General features: G+C 47.1%; 1 protein-coding gene across 4 annotated transcripts in view; it reads left to right on the forward strand.

Annotated features, from left to right (window-relative positions):
* The window catches only part of LOC120941595 (microtubule-actin cross-linking factor 1, isoforms 1/2/3/5-like), a 229,473-nt gene that overhangs the window by 157,526 nt on the left and 50,117 nt on the right, over positions 1-21,830 (forward strand). For all 4 annotated transcript variants that reach the window (XM_040355120.1, XM_040355121.1, XM_040355119.1 and 1 more), the window contains exons 21-28: positions 148-276; positions 6,023-6,193; positions 6,284-6,439; positions 9,035-9,241; positions 12,068-12,190; positions 12,281-12,450; positions 15,104-15,263; positions 19,451-19,648. In XM_040355120.1, the coding sequence (XP_040211054.1) occupies positions 148-276; positions 6,023-6,193; positions 6,284-6,439; positions 9,035-9,241; positions 12,068-12,190; positions 12,281-12,450; positions 15,104-15,263; positions 19,451-19,648 (1,314 nt within the window). The remainder of the gene's footprint in view (positions 1-147; positions 277-6,022; positions 6,194-6,283; positions 6,440-9,034; positions 9,242-12,067; positions 12,191-12,280; positions 12,451-15,103; positions 15,264-19,450; positions 19,649-21,830) is intronic.

Genomic DNA, 21,830 nt, shown 5'->3' on the forward strand with positions numbered 1-21,830 from the left:
AGCATTCATCGTCAGAGCAAAGGATGCTTCCTGTACATACATTTTATTAAATATTAATTATGGATTTTTCTTGCTACTATATCATTTATGCGCTTAAAGGTTTAGTTTGTTTGGTGACCCGTGTCACGGTGTCCCCCCTTCTTAAAGGTGCAGGATGTCGCTCTGGAGGTCACCGATCTACTGCAGTGGCTGGAAGAGGTGGAGGCCCGTCTGTCCTTCTGCAAACCTGTGTGGGGGCATCCGGAATCCACCCGAGACGCTCTGACCAAACACCTGGTGAGTGGACCTCTTCTACAGCGTGCTACACGTTCTACTTCTTTATTCTAAGTTTCCTTTCTTCTCTCCTCCAGAATGTGCCCTATTTCCTTCTGTATTCTCTCTGTCTTCTTCACTTTACTGTATTTGCTTTGGCTCCTCCTCCGCTATATTGTACACCTTCAGTCTCCTGCAACTCTGCTGTATTTCCTCTGTTTCCTGCACCCTACTGTATTCCATATCCTCCTGCACTCAACTGTATTTCCTCTGATTTCTGAATCTGCTGCATTCCCCCACTTCCTGCATTCTTCTGCATCCCCGCCTCCTGCATTCTGCTGCATTCCCCCCCCCGCCTCCTGCATTCTGCTGCATTCCCCCCACCCCGCTTCCTGCATTCTGCTGCATTCCCCCGCTTCCTGCATTCTGCTGCATTCCCCCCCTTCCTGCATTCTGCTGCATTCCCCCGCTTCCTGCATTCTGCTGCATTCCCCCGCTTCCTGCATTCTGCTGCATTCCCCCGCCTCCTGCATTCTGCTGCATTCCCCCCACCCCGCTTCCTGCATTCTGCTGCATTCCCCCGCTTCCTGCATTCTGCTGCATTCCCCCCCTTCCTGCATTCTGCTGCATTCCCCCGCTTCCTGCATTCTGCTGCATTCCCCCCTTCCTGCATTCTGCTGCATTCCCCCGCTTCCTGCATTCTGCTGCATTCCCCCGCTTCCTGCATTCTGCTGCATTCCCCCCCTTCCTGCATTCTGCTGCATTCCCCTGCTTCCTGCATTCTGCTGCATTCCCCCGCCTCCTGCATTCCCCCGCCTCCTGCATTCCCCCGCTTCCTGCATTCTGCTGCATTCCCCCCGCCTCCTGCATTCCCCCGCTTCCTGCATTCTGCTGCATTCCCCCGCTTCCTGCATTCTGCTGCATTCCCCCGCTTCCTGCATTCTGCTGCATTCCCCCCGCTTCCTGCATTCTGCTGCATTCCCCCCGCTTCCTGCATTCTGCTGCATTCCCCCGCCTCCTGCATTCTGCTGCATTCCCCCCTGCCTCCTGCATTCTTCTGTATTTCCTCTGCCTTTAGTACTCTGCCAAATTCCTTCTGCCTCCTGCACTCTATTCTATCTGTTTGTCCCTGCACACTGCTGCATTCCCTTTTCCTTCTTCACACTGCCTCCTGCAGTATGCTGTATTTCCTCTACCTTCTATTGTATTTGCTCTGACTCCCGCCATATTTTATCTGCATCCTGTACTTTGCTGTATCACCTCTGCCTCCTGCACTCTGCTGTATTTTCTTTGCCTACTGCACTTTGCTGTATCTTCTCTGCCTCCTGCAGTCAGTCATACTTCCTCTGCATCCTGTACTTTGCTGTATCTTTTCTGCCTCCTGCACTCTGCTGTATTTTCTTTGCCTACTGCACTTTGCTGTATCTTCTCTGCCCCCTGCACTCAGTCATAATTCCTCTGCATCCTGTACTCTGCCAAATTCCCTCTACCCCTTGCACTATGTTGTGTTTTCTCTTTCTCCTACAACCTTCTGTATTTCCCTTGCCTCCTGCACTCTATCGCTGGTTGCCCCTGCACACTGCTTCATTCCCTCTTTCTTCTTCAGCCTGCCTCCTGCAGTATGCTGTCTTCCCTTTAACTTCTATTGTATTTGCTCTGCCTCCTGCCATATTTTATCTGCATCCTGTACTTTGCTGTATCACCTCTGCTTCCTGCACTCTGCTGTATTTTATTTGCCTACTGCACTTTGCTGTATTTCATCTTTCTCCTGCACTCAGTCATACTTCCTCTGCATCCTGTACTCTGCCAAATTCCCTCTGTCTCCTGCACTATGTTGTGTTTTCTCTTTCTCCTACACTTTGCTGTATTTTCTCTGCCTCCCGCACTCTATTCTATCGCTGGTTGCCCCTGCACACTGCTTCATTCCCTCATTCTTCTTCACCCTGCAGTATGCTGTTTTTCCTTTAACTTCTATTGTATTTACTCTGTTTCCTGCCATATTGTATCTGCATCCTGTACTTTGCTGTATCATCTCTGCTTCCTGCACTCTGCTGTATTTTCTTTGCCTACTGCACTTTGCTGTATTTCATCTTCCTCCTGCACTCTATTCTACCTCCCTTTGAGCCTGCACACTGCTTCATTCCCTCTCTCTTCTTCACACTGTCTCCTGCAGCATGCTGTATTTCCTCTACCTTCTATCGTATTTGCTCTGCCTCCTGCAATATTCTATCTACCGTATTTGCCGGCGTATAAGACGACCCCCTAATTTTCCAGCTAAAATGTTGGTTTTGGGATATTCTCACCGTATAAGATGACCCCCTTCCTACTAGTCATGCCTCACCTCACCTCACTGTGCCATTACATGCCTCACTGTGCCATTACATGCCAGACTGTGCCACCATTACATGCCTCACTGTGCACCATTACATGCCTCACTGTGCCATTACATGCCAGACTGTGCCACCATTACATGCCTCACTGTGCCACCATTACATGCCTCACTGTGCCACCATTACATGCCTCACTGTGCACCATTACATGCCTCACTGTGCACCATTACATGCCTCACTGTGCGCCACTACATGCCTCACTGTGCGCCACTACATGCCTCACTGTGCGCCACTACATGCCTCACTGTGCACCATTACATGCCTCACTGTGCACCATTACATGCCTCACTGTGCCTGACTACATGCCTCACTGTGCGCCACTACATGCCTCACTGTGCCTGACTACATGCCTCACTGTGCGCCACTACATGCCTCACTGTGCCCCATTATATGCCTCACTGTGCACTATTACATGCCTCACTGTGCACTATTACATGCCTCACTGTGCACCATTACATGCCTCACTGTGCACCATTACATGCCTCACTGTGCACCATTACATGCCTCACTGTGCCTCACTACATGCCTCACTATGCGCCACTACATGCCTCACTGTGCCCAATTACATGCCTCAGTGTGTCACTGCTTACCTCGGTCTGGGACGAGAGGGCATCTGTGATAGGTGGAACACTAAACACAGTGGGGCAGATTCAGATAGAGATACGACGGCGTATCTCCTGATACGCCGTTGTATCTCTGAGATCCGACGGTCGGATCTATGCGGCTGATTCATAGAATCAGGTTACGCATAGATCTCCCTAAGATCCGACAGGTGTAAGTGACTTACACCGTCGGATCTTAGGCTGCAATCTTCCGCTGGCCACTAGGTGGCGTTTCGTGTTTTACTCGCGACAAATATACAAACGAGGAGATCTGCCGATTCAGAAACGAACGCCCGCCTGTCGCTTTTTTTTTAAGTCGTTTGCGTTCGGCTTTTTCCGGCGGATAGTTACCCCTGCTATATGCGGCGTATCCTATGTTAAGTATGGCCGTCGTTCCCGCGCCGAGTTTTGAATTTTTACGTTGTTTGCGTAAGTCGTTCGCGAATACGGATGGACGTAATTTACGTTCATGCCGAAACCACTGACGTCCTAGCAACGTCATTTGGAGAAATGCTGGGAAATTTAGCCGACAGCGCATGCGCATTTAAATCGGCACGGGGACACGCCTGATTTAAATACTACACTCCCCCTAGCCGCGGCAAGTGCTTTCTGAATACAGCACTTGTCTCAAAAACTTGCGCTGGCGGATCGTAAATAAGATAGTTTACGTGGATCTAAAGATCCGCTGATCTATCTGAATCTGCCCCAGTGTCTCCTGGAACAGCAGAAAGAGGAGGCGCGGCTTTTGACAAATGGACAGCCGCGGTCTGCATATTAGGTTACCAGCGTATAAGACGACCCCCGACTTTTAAGAAGAATTTCAGGGGTTAAAAAGTCGTCTTATACGCCGGAAAATACGGTACATCCTGTACTTTGCTGTATCACCTCTGCTGTATTTTCCTTACATACTGCACTGTGCTCTATCCCCTCTGCCTCCTGCACTCTGTAGTATTTTCTTTGCTTCCTGCATTCTGCTGTATTTCCTGTTCCTATGCAGTCACAATGTCTCTACATTCTGTTCTCTGTTGAATTTCTTCTGCCTCCTGCACTGTGCTGTATCTCCTCTCCCTCCTGCACTCTGTAGTATTTTCTTTGCTTCCTGCATTTTGCTGTGTTTCCTCTTCCTTCTTTCTCCTCCTTCCTCTGCATCCTGTGCTCTGCTTTGTTCCCTCAGTCTCCTGCACCGCGCTCTGTTCCTCCAGTCGTCTGCACCCTACTCTGTTCCCTCAGCCTCCTGCACCCTGCTGTAGTCCCTCAGCCTCCTGCTCCCTGCTGTAGTCTCTCAGTCTCCTACACCCCGCTCTTTTCCCTCAGTCTCCTGCACCCTGCTGTAGTCCCTCAGCCTCCTGCACCCTGCTCTGTTCCCTCAGCCTCCTGCACCCTGCTGTAGTCCCTCAGTCTCCTGGACCCTGCTGTAGTCCCTCAGCCTCCTGCACCCTGCTGTAGTCCCTCAGTCTCCTGGACCCTGCTGTAGTCCCTCAGTCTCCTGCACCCTGCTGTAGTTCCTCTGCCTCCGGCACCCTGCTGTAGCCCCTCTGCCTCCTGCACCCTACTCCGTTCCCTCAGTCTCCTAGACCCTGCACTGTTTCCTCAGTCTCCTGCACCCTGCTCTGTCCCCTCAGTCTCCTGTACCCTGCTGTAGTCCCACAGTCTCCTGCACCCTGTTGTAGTCCCTCTGCCTCTTGCACCCTGCTCTGTTCCCTCAGTCTCCTGCACCCTGCTGTAGTCCCTCAGTCTCCTGCGCCCTGTTGTAGTCTCTCAGTCTCCTGCACCCTGCTGTAGTCCCTTAGCCTCCTGCACCCTGTTGTAGTCTCTCAGTCTCCTGCACCCTGCTGTAGTCCGCCAGTCTCCTGCACCCTGCTGTAGTCCCTCAGCCTTCTGCACCCTGCTCTGTTCCCTCGGCCTCCTGCACCCTTCTGTCGTTTCTCAGTCCCGTGCACCCTTCTCTGTACCCTCAGCCTCCTGCACCCTGCTCTGTTCCCTCAGCCTCCTGCACCCTGCTGTAGTCCCTCAGTCTCCTGGACCCTGCTGTAGTCCCTGTAGTCCCTCAGTCTCTTGCACCCTGCTGTAGTTCCTCTGCCTCCGGCACCCTGCTGTAGCCCCTCTGCCTCCTGCACCCTACTCCGTTCCCTCAGTCTCCTAGACCCTGCACTGTTTCCTCAGTCTCCTGCACCCTGCTCTGTCCCCTCAGTCTCCTGTACCCTGCTGTAGTCCCACAGTCTCCTGCACCCTGTTGTAGTCCCTCTGCCTCTTGCACCCTGCTCTGTTCCCTCAGTCTCCTGCACCCTGCTGTAGTCCCTCAGTCTCCTGCGCCCTGTTGTAGTCTCTCAGTCTCCTGCACCCTGCTGTAGTCCCTTAGCCTCCTGCACCCTGTTGTAGTCTCTCAGTCTCCTGCACCCTGCTGTAGTCCGCCAGTCTCCTGCACCCGGCTGTAGTCCCTCAGCCTTCTGCACCCTGCTCTGTTCCCTCGGCCTCCTGCACCCTTATGTCGTTTCTCAGTCCCGTGCACCCTTCTCTGTACCCTCAGTCTCCTGCACCCTGCTGTAGTCCCTCTGCCTCCTGCACTCTGCTATTATTCATTCACCTTTCTGCCTCTTACACCCTGCTGTAGTCCCTCGGTCTCCTGCACCCTGCTGTAGTCCCTCTGCCTCCTGCACTCTGCTATTTTTCATCACCTTTCTGCCCCTTACACCCTGCCCATCACTCTAGTCTTTCTGCACATCACCATTCTTCTTCCTGCACACTGACATTGGTTTTATTACCCCTCTGATTGCCCAGGATCTGTGTAAAGAGATGGAGTCTAAGCAGCACACATATAACAGCGTGCGGGACCGTCTCCAGCGTCTGCTGGCCTCCAGCCCTCAACCTCGAGGCTCCAGCGCCGAGCACCAGCTACGGATACTGGAACAGAAGTGGGAGAGCGCGTCCACCAAGGTGCAGGACAGGAAGGTGAGCGAGCGGTAATTGTAGATGGCTCCGTAGCGGGGGGTGGGGTGGGTGCTCACTGTCCCTCGCTCCTGACTCTGTGCTTTGTAACAGGCGTGCTTGTCGGATGGGCTGGCGATGATAACGGAGTTCCACAGCACCATGCAGGAAGTGTCTCAGTGGATCGGACAAGCAGAGGGGCGACTCAACACGGCCGGACCACCCAGCGTCATCTTAGAGACGGTCACTAATCAGATTCAAGAACACAAGGTGGGTGGGCTGGCATTTCAAGCTTCTTTTCAAAATGACAACTGCCTGGCTGTCATGCGGATCCTCCAGTATCAATACGTACCTCAGTCTTCAACTCGCTATAAGTATTCATCAAGGGGTTCCAGGACTCATAAGCTACTGTACTTAGAAGACAAAAGGTGAAAACGCCACACACTTGGAAGCCCGTCCATTATATAGAAAGGTGATGATACAGCTTCAGCCTGAGCTCTTCTTGACTACACTCCTCTGACGTGTTTCGTCCCACCCATGGGGCTTAATCAGAGAAATTTCTATGATTAAGCCCCATGGATTGGGCGAAACATGTCAGAGGAGCATAATCAGGAGGAGCTTAGACTAAAGCTGTGTCTTCACCTACAGTGACTGGGCTTCAGTGTGCGGCGTTTCCACTAGACATGTGCAATTCGTTTAGTTCCAAATTAGTTTTTTAATTAATTTTGACAAATTAGTTGGTTCCGAAATATCTGAGTTTCCAAATTTTTCAATTTCTGAATTTTGGGATTTTCTGATATCCGAAATTTCGAATTTCTGAATTACAAATTTTTTTATTTTCAAAATTTTTGGAAATTCGAAACTTCCAAAAAAATTCAAAATTCGAAGTTAGGAAATTTCAAAATATTAACATTTCGGAAATTTCAGAAATTCGAAAATAGGAAATTAGAAATTTCGGGAATTCGGAAATTCAAATATCGGAAATTCCAGAAATGAGATTTCCAAGATTTGAAAATCCAAAAATTCTAAATTCGGAAATTCAAAAATCGAAATTCCAAGATTCAAAAATCCGAAATTAGGAAATTCAAAATTTCGGAAATTTGAAAATAGGAAATAAAAAATTTCGGGAATTCAGAAATTCAAATATCGGAAATTCGAAAAATTAGATTTCCAAGATTTGAAAATACATAAATTCAAAATTTGGAAATTCGAAGTTCGGAAATTAGTTTGGAAATTAGAAATTTCAGGAATTCGAAAATCGGAAATTCAAAAATCGAAATTCCAAGATTGGATGGATTGGGCGAAATCCTAAAATTCTAAATCCGAAAATTGGAAATTTGAAAATTCTAATGGCCAGATCCACAGCCATTCCCATTTAAGTTACACTGCCGGAAAATTTCTACCTAAGTGCCCGATCCACAAAGCACTTACCTAGAAATTTTCGGCTGTGTAACTTAAATTCGGCCGGCGCAAGGCGTTCCTATTCAAATGGGGCGAGTCCCATTTAAATTAAGCGCGCTCCCGCGCCAGCCGTACTGCGCATGCTCACGACGTCATTTTCCCGACGTGCTTTGCGTTTTACGTTGCGCCGGGTTTTGAGAATCGCGACGGGCGTAAAAAAAAAATACGAGTTGCGGCGGGAAAAAAATAAATTTGAAAAAAAAAAGACGGCGACGCGGGATAGAATGGTCTACTTTTACAAGGCCTAAACAGTTTAGGCCTTGTAAAAGCAGCTCTAATTTTACGATTGCAAACTAATACTTACAGAGAAAAAACGAAGCTGAAAAGCTTTGTGGATCTCCGTAAGTGCTAATTTGCATACCCGAAGCGGCATTTCGACTCGAAATGCCCCCAGCGGCGGATGCGGTACTGCATCCTAAGATCCGACAGTGTAAGTCCCTTACACATGTCGGATCTTCTGCCTATCTATTGGAAAATGATTCAGTTCCAAAGATAGAAACAGGGATACGACGGCGTATCCCTTTTGTGGATCTGGCCCTAAATTCCCAGATTTGAAAATTCGAAAATTTAGAATTCGACAATTTGTAAATTCCGAAAGTTTTGTTTTTCGAATTTCCGAATTTTTTCGGATTTCCGAGTAACCAAATTTTTGAATTTCCAAATTTTTGAATTTCCGAATTACCAAATTACGATTTTTTGAATTACCGAATTTTCTAATTACCGAATTTTCGAATGACTGAATTTCCAAATTCAGAATTTTTGAATTCCAAATTCAGATTTTTTGCATTTCTGACTTTCCAACTTTCGAATTTTTGAATTTCCCACTGTACAAATTCCGAATTTCCAAATTCTGAATTTTTGAATTTGCGAATTCTGAATTTTTGAATTTCCAAATTTTTGAATTTCTGAATTTCCAAATTACGATTTTTGAATTACCGAATTTCCGAATTACGGAATTTCCAAATTACGATTTTTCGATTTTCCGAATTTCCAAATCACAAATTTTTGAATTCCAAATTTCGAATTCTTGAATTTCCGAACTATGAATTTTCAAATTTCAAAATTTTCGAATTTCCAAAAGAAGCAATAAAACGAAAACTAACACATTTTTTTCGGCAGTGCACATGTCTACTTTCCACCTTTTGTGTTCTGACTAGCCCAGATGAGCTTGGTTGAATGCAGTTTTGCGCTCTGGACTGCGAGGAGACGCTTTGCAGTGCTTTGTAGCTCTCCAAGTTCCTTACATATGGGTCATCTTGAGCTACTTGTAATGGGTTAGAAAATACTGAAGCCAGAAAATCGTAATGACAACCCATGCTGGTAAATGACCCCTGCTGGGTCCCTAGAGAGGCCTGGTGCCGTATTTGTTGCCACCCAATAGAATGTGTGATGTTTCTTTCTCAGGGTCTGGTGCAGGAGATTCAGCTGAACGAGGAGAAGCTGTCCAGCCTGGAGTCCGTCTGCTCCCGTCTCAAGGATGTGAGTCGGAAACAGGAAGGGGACATGACCCAGTCCTTGGTGCAGGGCGCCCGGGAGCGGCTGGGGAAGGTGCAGGAGAGGGCAGCGGAGAGGGGGCGCGGTTTGGAGGAGTCCCGAAGACAAGCCAAGCAAGTGAGTCCACCTTCCGCCTCCATCGCAGACTTCAAGTCCCACCATACCAGATTACTTCTACACAGAAAAAAATAAATCAGCTTCTATCTACGTAACCCAAAAATGAGACATCCAATCGCTTTGAGATCCAGACTGGGCCATCCCAGGGCCAATAGGAATCCTTCCAAAGATAACTTTTTAGTCTTAGCAACATGGAACGTACTATAGACAATAGAAATGTGCAATTTGCTTTGGAGATTTAGATGTACCTATCGGAGATGAATTCAGAGATTATTAGGTAGATTCAGAGAGATGGCCACAACTTTGCGGCGGCGTAGCTTAGCGTGTTTAGTAGGGTTGTCCCGATACTACTTTTTTAGGACTGAGTACAAGTACCGATACTTTTTTTCAAGTACTCGCCGATACCGAATACTGATACTTTTTTTGAAATGTGTCCCCAAATGCAGCCATGTCCCCCCACAAATGCAGCCATGTCCCCCCACAAATGCAGCCATGTCCCCCCACAGATGCAGCCATGTCTCCCCCCATATCCAGCCATGTCCCCCCATATCCAGCCATGTCCCCCCCATATGCAGCCATGTCTCCCCCCATATCCAGCCATGTCCCCCATTTGCAGCCATGTCTCCCCCCATATCCAGCCATGTCGCCCCATATGCAGCCATGTCTCCCCCCATATCCAGCCATGTCCCCCTTACCTGCATCCAGCTGCCGCCGACTGCTTAATACGCGCGGGGAACATTACAGCTTTCATTTGAATAGCTGTAATGATTCGCGCCACGCTGCGTATAGACACTCCCCCTTGCTCGGGATTGGACAGTTCACCCGAGCAAGGGGGAGTGTCTATACGCGGCGCGGCGGGAAACACTACAGCTATTCAAATGAAAGCCGTAATGTTCCCCACGCGTATTAACCAGTCGGATGCGGCAGGATGCGGCGTAACGGCGGCGGGATGCGGCGTAACGGCGGCGGCGTGGGGGGGGAGTATTCTATTTCGGTATGGGGGGTATTTGCGGGAGTACGAGTACTCCCGCAAATACTCGGAATCGGTCCCGATACCGATACTAGTATCGGTATCGGGACAACCCTAATGTTTAGGCTACGACGCCGTAAGTTAGCAAGACAGGTACTTGATTCTCAAAGTACTTGCCTGCTGAGTTACGGCGGCGTAGCCTTAAGCGGGCGGGCGTAAGGGCGCCTAATTCAAATTTGTCTAAGGGGGCGTGTTTTATGTTAATGGGGCTTGACCTGACGTTTTTGACGTTTTTTTGAACTGCGCATGCGCCTACATTTCACAGTATGCATTGCGGCTACGTCCGCCGCACGGGCCTATTGATTTCAACGTGGACGTAAATTATGTAAATCCCTATTCACGGACGGCTTACGCAAACGACGTAAAATTTTCGAATTTCGACGCGGGAACGGCGGCCATACTTAACATTACTATTCCGTCTGTTTGATGGAATAACTTTAGGCGGCCTATCTCTTACGTAAACGGCGTAAATGTACTGCGGCGGCCGGGCGTACGTTCGTGAATCGGCGTATCTACTAATTTACATATTCTACGCCGACCGCGATGGAAGCGCCACCTAGCGGCCAGCCTCAATATTGCAACCTAAGATAGGACGGCGCAAGCCTATCTCTGTTTGAGAATACACTTAAACATAGGTCGGCGCAGATTCTGAGTTAGGTCGGCGTATCTACTGATACGCCGGCCTAACTCTACCTGAATCTAGCTATATATGTATTTGAAGATTCAAAGATTACCGTATATACTCGAGTATAAGCCGAGGCACCTAATTTTACCACAAAAAAACTGGGAAAACGTATTGACTCGAGTATAAGCTTAGGGTGTCCATGTGCCTCACTGTGTCCATGCCTCACTGTGTCCATGCCTCACTGTGCCCATGCCTCACTGTGCCCATGCCTCACTGTGTCCATGCCTCACTGTGTCCATGCCTCACTGTGTCCATGCCTCACTGTGCCCATGACTCACTGTGCCCATGCCTCACTGTGCCCATGCCTCACTGTGTTCATGACTAGACTGACGTTTAACATGGGAGTCTATGGAAGGGGTGTCCAGCTTCGAAAAATCGGTGCTCCCCAGCCGTAGGTCCCCCAGACAACAAACTGTGCACACTTGTAGAGAAAGAGTGGGGCTACATTTGTGCCAAGTTTGGGGTCCAGGGGACCTACGACCGTCTGGTACCGGGTCCCCAAACTCACCGGAGAAATTACCGTTTAACATGGGAGTCTATGGAAGGGGTGCCTGGTTTGAAAAATTGGTGCTCCCCGGCCGTAGGTCCCCCAGACAACAAACTGTGCACACTTGTAGAGGAAGATTGGGGCTACATGTGGTCCAGGGGACCTACGGCCGGCTGGTACCGGGTCCCCAAATCCGGGAGATCAGGCGCAAAAGGGTGACTCGAGTATAAGCCGAGGGGGGGCATTTTCAGCATGAAAAAATGTGCTGAAAACCTCGGCTTATACTCGAGTATATACGGTGAACAAATCTAAAATAAAAGATAACAAAACAAATTATCCGAGTTCGAAATGAAAACGTATTGCAATAAATACAGCAAGATGACGATTCCTACAAAGGCATCGGTACTCGCTGTATAAATGACAATGGTCCCAAAATAGCGCCAAAAGTGTTCGAAGCGTCCGCCATAATGTCGCAATCACGATAAAAATTGCAGGTCGCCGCCATTACTAGAAAAAAATACTATAGAATGAATATATAAATAATAATAATAAATTGGAGGATAGCACCCCCCCCCCCCCCCCCGCATGGTGAGCTCTGAATGGAGTGTTTTTTCCCCCCTGCAGTACAGCGAATCCCGGCGGATGCTTCTGGAGTGGCTGCAGGAAGCCGATCAGAGTTTGGACTCGCAGCAGATCGACACCAGCGTCAGCCAGGAGCACATCAAGCAGCAGCTGGGCCAGCACAAGGTAAGGAGACCCTCGGAGGCGGAGCTCACAAAGCCCTCCGATGATATCCCACCATCTTCCCTGATTGTGTCACATTTTGTTTCTCTGCAGGACTTCCAGAAAGTCTTCCGGTCCAAGCGTCCCGTGTATGAGGCGACTCTGCGCAGCGGCCGGGCCCTCCGAGAGAAGATCCGACTGCCGGAGGACGGACAGAAGATGGACGAGTCGCTGGGGGAGCTGAGAGAACGCTGGGAGCACGTCTGCAACAGGTCCACCGAGAGGTATGTACATGATATACCTTCGTTGTCCAGAGGGGGGGCGCAGTTCTTTTGTGGTACTGCGCCAAACATTTCAGGCACAAGATGGTCTGACTTCTGATGGATTTTCACTGCCTTTATTACATAGTGATGAGTCCTGGAAGACTAAGACCCCTTTCACACTGAGGCGCTTTGCAGGCGCTATAACGATAAAAATAGCACCTGCAAAGCGCCCTGAAACAGCCGCTGCTGTGTCTCCAGCTCCGAGGGCTTTCACACTGGAGCACTGCGCTAGCAGAACGGTAAAAAAAGTCCTGCTACCCGCATCTTTGGAGCGGTGAAGGAGCGGTGTGTATACCGCTACTCCACCGCTCCTGCTCGTTGAAATCAATGGGCACCGCGGCCATACCGCCGGGAAAAATCGCTGCTGCAGCGGCGTTTGCAAATGGTTTTAACCCTTTTTCGCCCGCTATCGGGGGTTAAAAGCGCCCGCTAGCTGCCGAATTGCGCTGCGAAATTGACGGTAAAACGCAGATAAAAATAGCAGTGCTTTACCGCCGACGCCGCCCCTGCCCCAGTGTGAAAGGGATTAATTCACTAAAGCCTCGACAACAAATGTGTGATGGAAGGGTTTTGTCCGATAATCCGACCGTTTGTACGCTCCACCGGACAAAAATGTTGGATGGTCATGCTTTCAATTTTTCTGACAACAAATGTGTGTTGTCGGATTATCCGATCGTGTGTACGCAAGTCTGTTTGAAAAAAAATCCAGAGAACAAACACGCATGCCCCAAACCAATGCTAAGCATAACACAACATTAGCAGACGTTGCCCAAAGGGTGGCGCTAAAGAGCTGAAAAACCACGTAGTTTCGTGTTTGTTGGCTGAAGGAGTTCTGCCGTCTGTATGCATACCAAGTTCACGACCGACGCCCTTCACACAAAGTTCCACGGATTTGTTTGATGGAAATCCGAACGGCTTTGTGCCCCGTACACACGATCGGTTTTCCGTTGGAAAAAATCCGATGAGAGCTTTTGGTCGGGAATCCCGACTGTGTGTATGCTCAATCTGACTTTTTCCAACGAGAAAACTGCTGGAAAAAGATAGAGAGCAGGTTCTCTATTTTCCCGTCAGGAAAAAATAAGGGCCAGATTCTCGTAGATCGGCGTATTTTTGTGCGGGCTTAACGTATCCTATTTACGTTACGCCTCCGCAACTTAGACGGGCAAGTGCCTTATTCTCAAAGCACTTGCTCCGTAAGTTGCGGCGGCGTAACGTAAATAGGCCGGCGTAAGCGCGCCTAATTCAAATTTGGAACAGGGGGGGCGTGTTTTATTTAAATAACTTGTGACCCGACGTGATTGACGTTTTTCACGAACGGCGCATGTTTTTAAAAAAAATTATAGAAAGTAGATCCAACATCAATCACGATGCCCACCACACCACTCGACCCAAAAAAATAAGAAAAAACAAAAAACAGACCCCTGACGAATACTCCCACGCACTGCCTGGTAGTTCCTAAATAGCTGAGGGGAACAGTCACCCAGTGACGTCAACGGGTGGCCCCACCCCACCATTCTCCTGGCCAATGACGTCACAAGGGGGCCGGCCACCCGGTTGACATCATCGGGTGACTCCACCACTTAGTTATTTAACCACTTAAGACCCGGACCAAAATGCAGCTAAAGGACCTTGCCACTTTTTACAATTCGGTACTGCATCGCTTTAACTGACAATTGCGCGGTCGTTGCGACGTGGCTCCAAACAAAATTGGCGTCCTTTTTTCCCCACAAATAGAGCTTTCTTTTGGTGGTATTTGATCACCTCTGCGGTTTTTATTTTTTGCGCTATAAACAAAAATAGAGCGACAATTTTGAAAAAAATTCTATATTTTAACTTTTTGCTATAATAAATATCCCCCAAAAATATATAAAAAAAGTTTTTTTTTCCCCTCAGTTTAGGCCGATACGTATTCTTCTACCGATTTTTGGTAAAAAAAAATTGCAATAAGCGTTTATCGGTTGGTTTGCTCAAATTTATAGCGTTTACAAAATAGGGGATAGTTTTATTGCATTTTATAATTTTTTTTTTTTTTTACTACTAATGGCGGCATTGTATATTGCGAAAAAGACAATTGCAGTTTGGGAGTTAACCACAGGGGGCGCTGATGGGGTTATGGTGACCCTGAAGTGTGTTTACCTACTGTAGGGGGGTGTGGCTGTAGGTGTGACGTCATCGATTGTGTCCCCCTAAAAAAGGGATCACACGATCGATGACCCTGCCACAGTGATGAACGGGGAAGCTGTGTTTACACACGGCTCTCCCCGTTCTTCAGCTCCGGGGACCGATCGTGGGACTCCAGCGGCAATCGGGTCCGCGGGTCCCGCGGTCCCGGAGCTTCGGACCAGGTAGCGGGAGCGCCCGCGACCCACAGCTGGGTACCAGTACAGGACGTACCTGTACGTACATGTGCCCAGCCGTGCCATTCTGCAGACGTAGGCGGTCCTTAAGTCCTTATGAAATATCAGATGGCGGAACAAGAGGCCCTTGTCCCATCACATTTGCAGGGTCACCAGGTAAAAATAAAGAAAACAAATGCAGCCTCCACATCTGAGGACTGGAATATATGACAGGTTTGTTTTTTGGGTTCAAATACACTTCTTGTTCACCTTCCTAGGCAACAGAAGCTGGAGGAGTCGTTGCTGTTTTCCGGAAAGTTCACCGACGCTCTCCAGGCTCTGATGGATTGGCTGTACCGAGCGGAGCCGCAGCTCTCGGAGGAGATCCCGCTGGGAGGGGACAGAGATCTGGTCAGCGACCTTCTGGACAAACACAAGGTGAGCTTGTACTAGAGGGGCCTGGATAAAGAGTGACTTTAGTTGGTGTCTATGTACAGAAATCCACAATCAAAGCTGTGTAGATGTTTCAAAAGACTTCCACTCTCATGTCATCTTATCTTCAGTCTCCTAAACAGAAGAATATATAGAAGTTCTTCATATGTATGTCCGAATGTTGGCGCTCCATGTTCAGGCTTGGAGGGTTTCAGCCACAAATTGTTCCACTGTATAACAATGTAGCTATATACGTCTTATGTGGTCTACTGCAAGGGTTCCCAGAGCCGCACTTTCTGCTACTCATTATATAGAACTGGCTGTCGGCAACTTTACCCGTTCCCGGTGGAGTGATTGGGCCTTTGCCTCTCTTATGCCGCGTACAGACGGTCGTTTTTTGTGATGAAAAAAAACTGCGTTTTTGAAAACGTCATTTAAAATAACCGTGTGTGGGGAAAACGTCGTTTTATGTCTTCTGAAAAACGACAAAAAAAAAAATTCGAACATGCTCGAATCTTTTGTGTCGTTTTCAAAACGTCGTTTTTTTGTGTCAATGAAAATGATAGTGTGTGGGCAAAACGACGTTTTTTAAACCCGCGCATGCTCAGAAAGCAAGTTATGAAGCTAGCTTCAATGGAAAAGAGTGCTGAACGTAACCGCGCTTTGCTAGAGCATTTAAAAAAACGATGTTTGTAGGCAACGTCGTTTTTGAAAATGAAGTTTCAAAAACGTCGTTTTATTTCATGATTCAAAACGTCGTTTTTTTTTATCACAAAAAACGACCCGTCTGTAAACGCGGCATTAGGAGGCAGATTCTGCCTTCTGTAGAGGAAGTGGATGTTGAGCCCAGGGCCGCCATCAGGGGGGTACAGGCAGTACACCTGTAAGGGGCCTGGAGGTCCCCTGGGGCCCTGGAGGCCCACAGGGCCCCAGATGGCAACCCCCCTTTTTTTTATTTATTTAAAAAAAAAAAATATATATATTTGTTTAATATATTTTTTTTTTGATTTTTTATTAAAGGGCCAATTTTTTTTTTAGGGCCCGGAGATCCCCAGGGCCCCGGATGACAACCCCCTTTTTTTAATAATACATTTAATTTAATTTTTTTTATATTATTTCATTTTTTTTCTTTTTCTTTTTTCTTTTTTTATATAATATATAAATTATATAATATATATATATATATATATATATATATATATATAATATATATATATATATATATATATTATATATATATATATAAAGGGCTCAGAGTCCCCAGGAACCATGTGTGTCAAACCCCCTTTTATATATATATAAATGTTTTGTTTTTTTATTTATATATATATATATTTTTTTTAAAAGGGCTCAGAGGGTCCCCAGGCCCTGGATGAACCTCCCCTTTTTTTTTTAATAAATGTTTTTTTTTATATATTTTATTTTTTATTAAAGGGCCCATATATTATATATAAGGCCCCAGATGGCAACCCCCCTTTTAAAATATATATATATATATTTTTTTTTATTTAAGGGCCCAGAGGTCCCCAAGGCCCCGGAGATGGCTACCCCCTTTTTGATATATATTTCTCTTTATTCTTCTTTTTTTGTAAAGGGCCCCCCCACCTTCTCAATTCGCGGAAGGGCCCCCCCCCCCCCCCCCCCCGCGCTTCTCAATATTTCAGGTGGCAGCAGGGGGCCCATGCCTGAAGCTGTGTAAGGGGCCCCATAATTCCTGATGGCGGCCCTGGTTGGGCCTCGTACACACGATCAGTCCATCCGATGACAACGGTCTGAAGGACCGTTGTCATCGGTTAAACCGATTGAAGCTGACTGATGGTCCGTCACGCCTACACACCATCGGTTAAAAAAACGATCGTGTCAGAACGCGGTGACGTAAAACACAACGACGTGCTGAAAAAACCGAAGATCAATGCTTCCAAGCATGCGTCGACTTGATTCTGAGCATGCGTGGATTTTTAACCGATGGTTGTGCCTACTAACGATTGGTTTTGACCTATTGGTTAGGAATCCATCGGTTAAATTTAAAGCAAGTTGGCTTTTTTTTAACCGATGGTTAAATAACCTATGGGGCCCACACACGATCGGTTTTGACCGATGAAAACGGTCCATCAGACCGTTGTCCTCTGGTTAACCTATCGTATGTACGAGGCCTAAGTCCATCAATTGGCCCAACCTACCTCTCTTCAGGGCCACAACTGCTGCCAGTCCATTAGAGTGCCTCCATCAGATGAGACCCACTCCCTTCTGCAGCATGGATTCCCTCCGCTACCCTCTCCATGGAACACTGAAAGCACAGGGGTGTAGACATGTGCAATTCGTTTAGTTACGAATTCGTTTTTTTAACAAATTTTGACAAATTCATTGATTCCGAAATTAACAAATTGACACATTTTTTCAATTTCAGATTTTTTTGTATTTTTAAAATCTGAATTTTCGGATTTCCGAAATTTCGACTTTACAAATTTTCGAATTTCGGAATTTTCAAATTTCGGAATTTTCGAATTTCGGAAATCTCTCATTTCAGAAATTCGGAATTTCGAAAATTCAGAATTTTGAAAATTCTGAATTTTGAAAATTTAGAATTTTGAAAATTTAGAATTTCGTAAATTTGGAATTTTGTAAATTCGGAATTTCGTAAATTCGTAAATGTGAAAATATCGAGATTTCAGAATTTCGGAAAATCAGAGATTCGGAAGTTCGGAAAACGGAAATTCGAAAATTCAGAATTTCGATAATTAGAAAAATATGAAAATATGGATTTGAATTTTCAAATTTCCGAATTCCAGATTTTCTAATTTCTGAATTTCCAGAATTTCTGAAAAAGCTAAAAAATGAATGAAACAAAATTAACAGATTTTTCGCAGTGCACATGTTTACTGGATGTACCATATTGCAGTGGTGTCTCCAGTCTATTTTTTGGGCCTGTTTGTGGTGTGCCCTCTGACACTGGATCCCTGGATCTGGGGTTTTAGGACCACTGTGATTTGGGAAGGCTGGGCATTCCTCCTAATTTTTGAATTTCCGAATTCCCGAACTTTCGAATTTCCGAATTCTTGAATTTTCGATTTTCCGAAATTTCGAATTTCCAAATTTTCGAATTTCCAAATTTACAAAATTTCTGAAAAATGCAAAAAAAAAAAATGTAATGAAAATGAACACATTTTTCGGCAGTGCACATGTCTACTGTACAATGGCCCAGATTCAGGTACATTTGCGCTTTATTTGCGGAGGCACAGGGGCAAGGATTTGCCCTGCGCCCCCGCAAATATTTTGCGCTGCCCTCGATTCACGGAGCAGTAGCTCCGTAAATTGCGAGGGCGCGCCGGCAAAATTGCCCGGTGGTAAGCGCGCGCAATGTAAATGATCCCCGCCGGGGCGGGAATAATTTAAATTAGGCGCGCTCCCCGCGCCGAGCGTAGAGCGCATGCTCCGTCGGGAAACTTTCCCGACGTGCATTGCGGCAAATGACGTCGCAAGGACGTCATTTGCTTCAAAGTGAACGTGAATGGCGTCCAGCGGCATTCACGATTCACTTACGCAAACGACGTCGATTTTAAATATCGCGACGCGGGAACGTGGGTATCCTATAGCATTGGCTGCGCCTGCTATTAGGATGTGTAACCTTACGCGAAACCCGACGTACGCAAACTACGTAGTTTGCGTACGCAGGGCTCGCGCAACGTTGTGAATCGGTGTTAGTATGCAATTTGCATACTATACTCAGATCACAATGGGAGCGCCCCCTAGCGGCCAACGCAAGAATGCAGCCTAAAATCTGCGTGGCATAAGAGCCTTATGCCACGCAGATTTTAGGCTGCAGTCGGCGTAGCGATGTTCCTGAATCAGGAGCATTCGCTATGCCGGAGCAAGTAAGCAATTGCATAGGTTACACAGGCGCAATTGCTTCTTGAATCTGGCCCACTGTGTGCTGGTGGAATCCGTAGTAAAAAGAGGAATAAATGAAGTATTAAGGGAAGGAAGAATGGGATAATATTTGAGAATCGATGTGTAAAGCACATGGTCAGCAGAGCTGAGTCCTGGCTCATAATTTGATGATTGGTTGTATAAGCGGCATGCCCACCAGAGAGATGGTTTATGAACATTGGTGGTTTGGTGGGCACATCTGGCGCCCTCTTTGGGTCTCTTCCATCCTCTGTCCATTCATCAGTGTTCTCTCCTGAATCTTCCAGGCCTTCCAGAAAGAACTGGGGAAGAGAGCCAGCTCCATGAAGACCCTGAAACACTCAGTCCGAGACCTGAGCCGGGGAGGTGGGGGCACCGACTCTCATTGGCTGCAGAGACAGATGGAGGAGCTGGGCCATCGCTGGGACGTAGTGTGTCAGCTGTCCGTCACCAAGCAAGCCAGGCTGGAGGCCTCTCTACAGCAGGTCAGTGTGTGTCCGGGGGACGAGGAGGAGGGAGGCCTCGGTTGTCCACAGCGATGTCCCAACATAAGGACCATCAGTGGCCCTTCGTTTTTGCTATGAATGTGGTGTGTGTGGGGTGGGGGTTACGAAACTGTTCATGAACCCCCTGTCTTCTCAAAGTACAGTGGAACCTCGGATTACGAGCATAATCCGTTCCAGGAGAATGCTCGTAATCCAAAGCACTCGCATATCAAAGCAAGTTCCCCATTGAAGTCAATGAAACGAAAATATTTATTTCCGCATTGACTTCAATGGCATGCAATACCACATCTGGCCAGAGGTGAGAGGGCGCCGAGAGCCACAGAAACACAAGGGAAGGCCGAGGACAGCTCGGCTGACCTCGGGAAACCTCAGAAAGGCTCGGGAACTGAGTCTTTCCGAACGGCTCAGATCGGCGCCGAAAGGCTCCGATCGGTTCCGTTCCCTTCCGGCGCCCCCCCACCTCAGGCCAAATGCGGTACTGCACACCGCTGTGGCTTGAATCCTGCTCCTTTTGCGAGACAACACTCGCAAACTGCGTCAGGATTTTTAAAAATACATTGCTTGTATTGCAAAACGCTCGTTACTCGCAATCCGAGGATCCACTGTAGTTGGGTATAGAAGATCTGCTGGGTGGTAAGAGAACATTTTTATTTCACCGTTCTTCACCGGAATCCAGGGGAGATTTGTGTGCCCTGTTACACTTTTTATCTACTTTATAGAGATAGATTTATATCTATATTTTTATTTCTCTTTTGCAAATCTTTATACCTTTTCTAAAAAAAAAATTGAAATGTCCATGTTTGCATCATATTTATTGTTATTTTTTCATTTATTTTATTGAATTCTTCCTTTAAATGTAATACTTTTTATTTTTTTTTGCTATGGCAGCCCTGTACACCATACAGTACATATATACAGGGCTTTTTTTCAGGGGGAACTTCTGGCTCGGACACTCTGCTCCCTGCTCACCACTATCACTTGTAAACACGGCTCTGCACTCTGTATGTAATGCAATCCTGGTATTTAACCACTTAAGACCAGGACCTTTAGGCAGCTAAAGGACCCGGCCAGTTTTTGCGATTCGGCACTGCGTCGCTTAAACTGACAATTGCGCGGTCGTGCGACGTGGCTCCAAAAAAATTTGGGTCCTTTTTTTCCCACAAATAGAGCTTTCTTTTGGTGGTATTTGATCACCTCTGCGGTTTTTATTTTTTGCGCTATAAACAAAAATAGAGCGACAATTTTGAAAAAAAATCAATATTTTTTACTTTTTGCTATAATAAATATCCCCCAAAAATATATATAAAAAAAATTTTTTTCCTCAGTTTAGGCCGATACGTATTCTTCTACCTATTTTTGGTAAAAAAAAATCACAATAAGCGTTTATCGATTGGTTTGCGCAAAATTCATAGCGTTTACAAAATAGGGGATAGTTTTATTGCATTTTTATAAAAAAAAATTTTTTTACTACTAATGGCGGCGATCAGCGATTTTTTTCGTGACTGCGACATTATGGCGGACACTTCGGACAATTTTGACACATTTTTGGGACCATTGTCATTTTCACAGCAAAAAATGCATTGTTTACTGTGAAAATGACAATTGTAGTTTGGGAGTTAACCACAGGGGGTGCTGATGGGGTTATGTGTGACCTCATGTGTGTTTCTTACTGTAGGGGGGTGTGGCTGTAGGTGTGACGTCATTGATCGTGCTTCCCTATAACAGGGAACACACGATCAATGACAGCGCCACAGTGAAGAACGGGGAAGCTGTGTTTACATACAGCTCTCCCCATTCTTCAGCTCCGGGGACTCCAGCGGCGATCGAGTCCGCGGGTCCCGCGTTCATTGTCACGGAGCTTCGGACCGGGTCGCAGGAGCGCCTCCCGCGACCCACGGCTGGGCACTTAAAGAGGACGTACCTGTACGTGCATGTGCCCGGCCGTGCCATTCTGCCGACGTATATGTGCAGGAGGCGGTCCTTAAGTGGTTAATGCCCCTTTAAGACCCTCCTACTGTTTTCGTGATTTTTGACTGAACACACCCACTATTTGATGTGATTTGGAGGGTGTGTGTAGGGCAGGAATAAGCAATTAGCAGACCTCCAGCTGTTGCAAAACTACATGTCCCATCATGCCTCTGCCTCTAGGTGTCATGCTTAT

This window comes from Rana temporaria, chromosome 5 (genome assembly GCF_905171775.1).
Source record: "Rana temporaria chromosome 5, aRanTem1.1, whole genome shotgun sequence".
In the NCBI taxonomy this organism is placed as follows: Eukaryota; Metazoa; Chordata; class Amphibia; order Anura; family Ranidae; genus Rana; species Rana temporaria.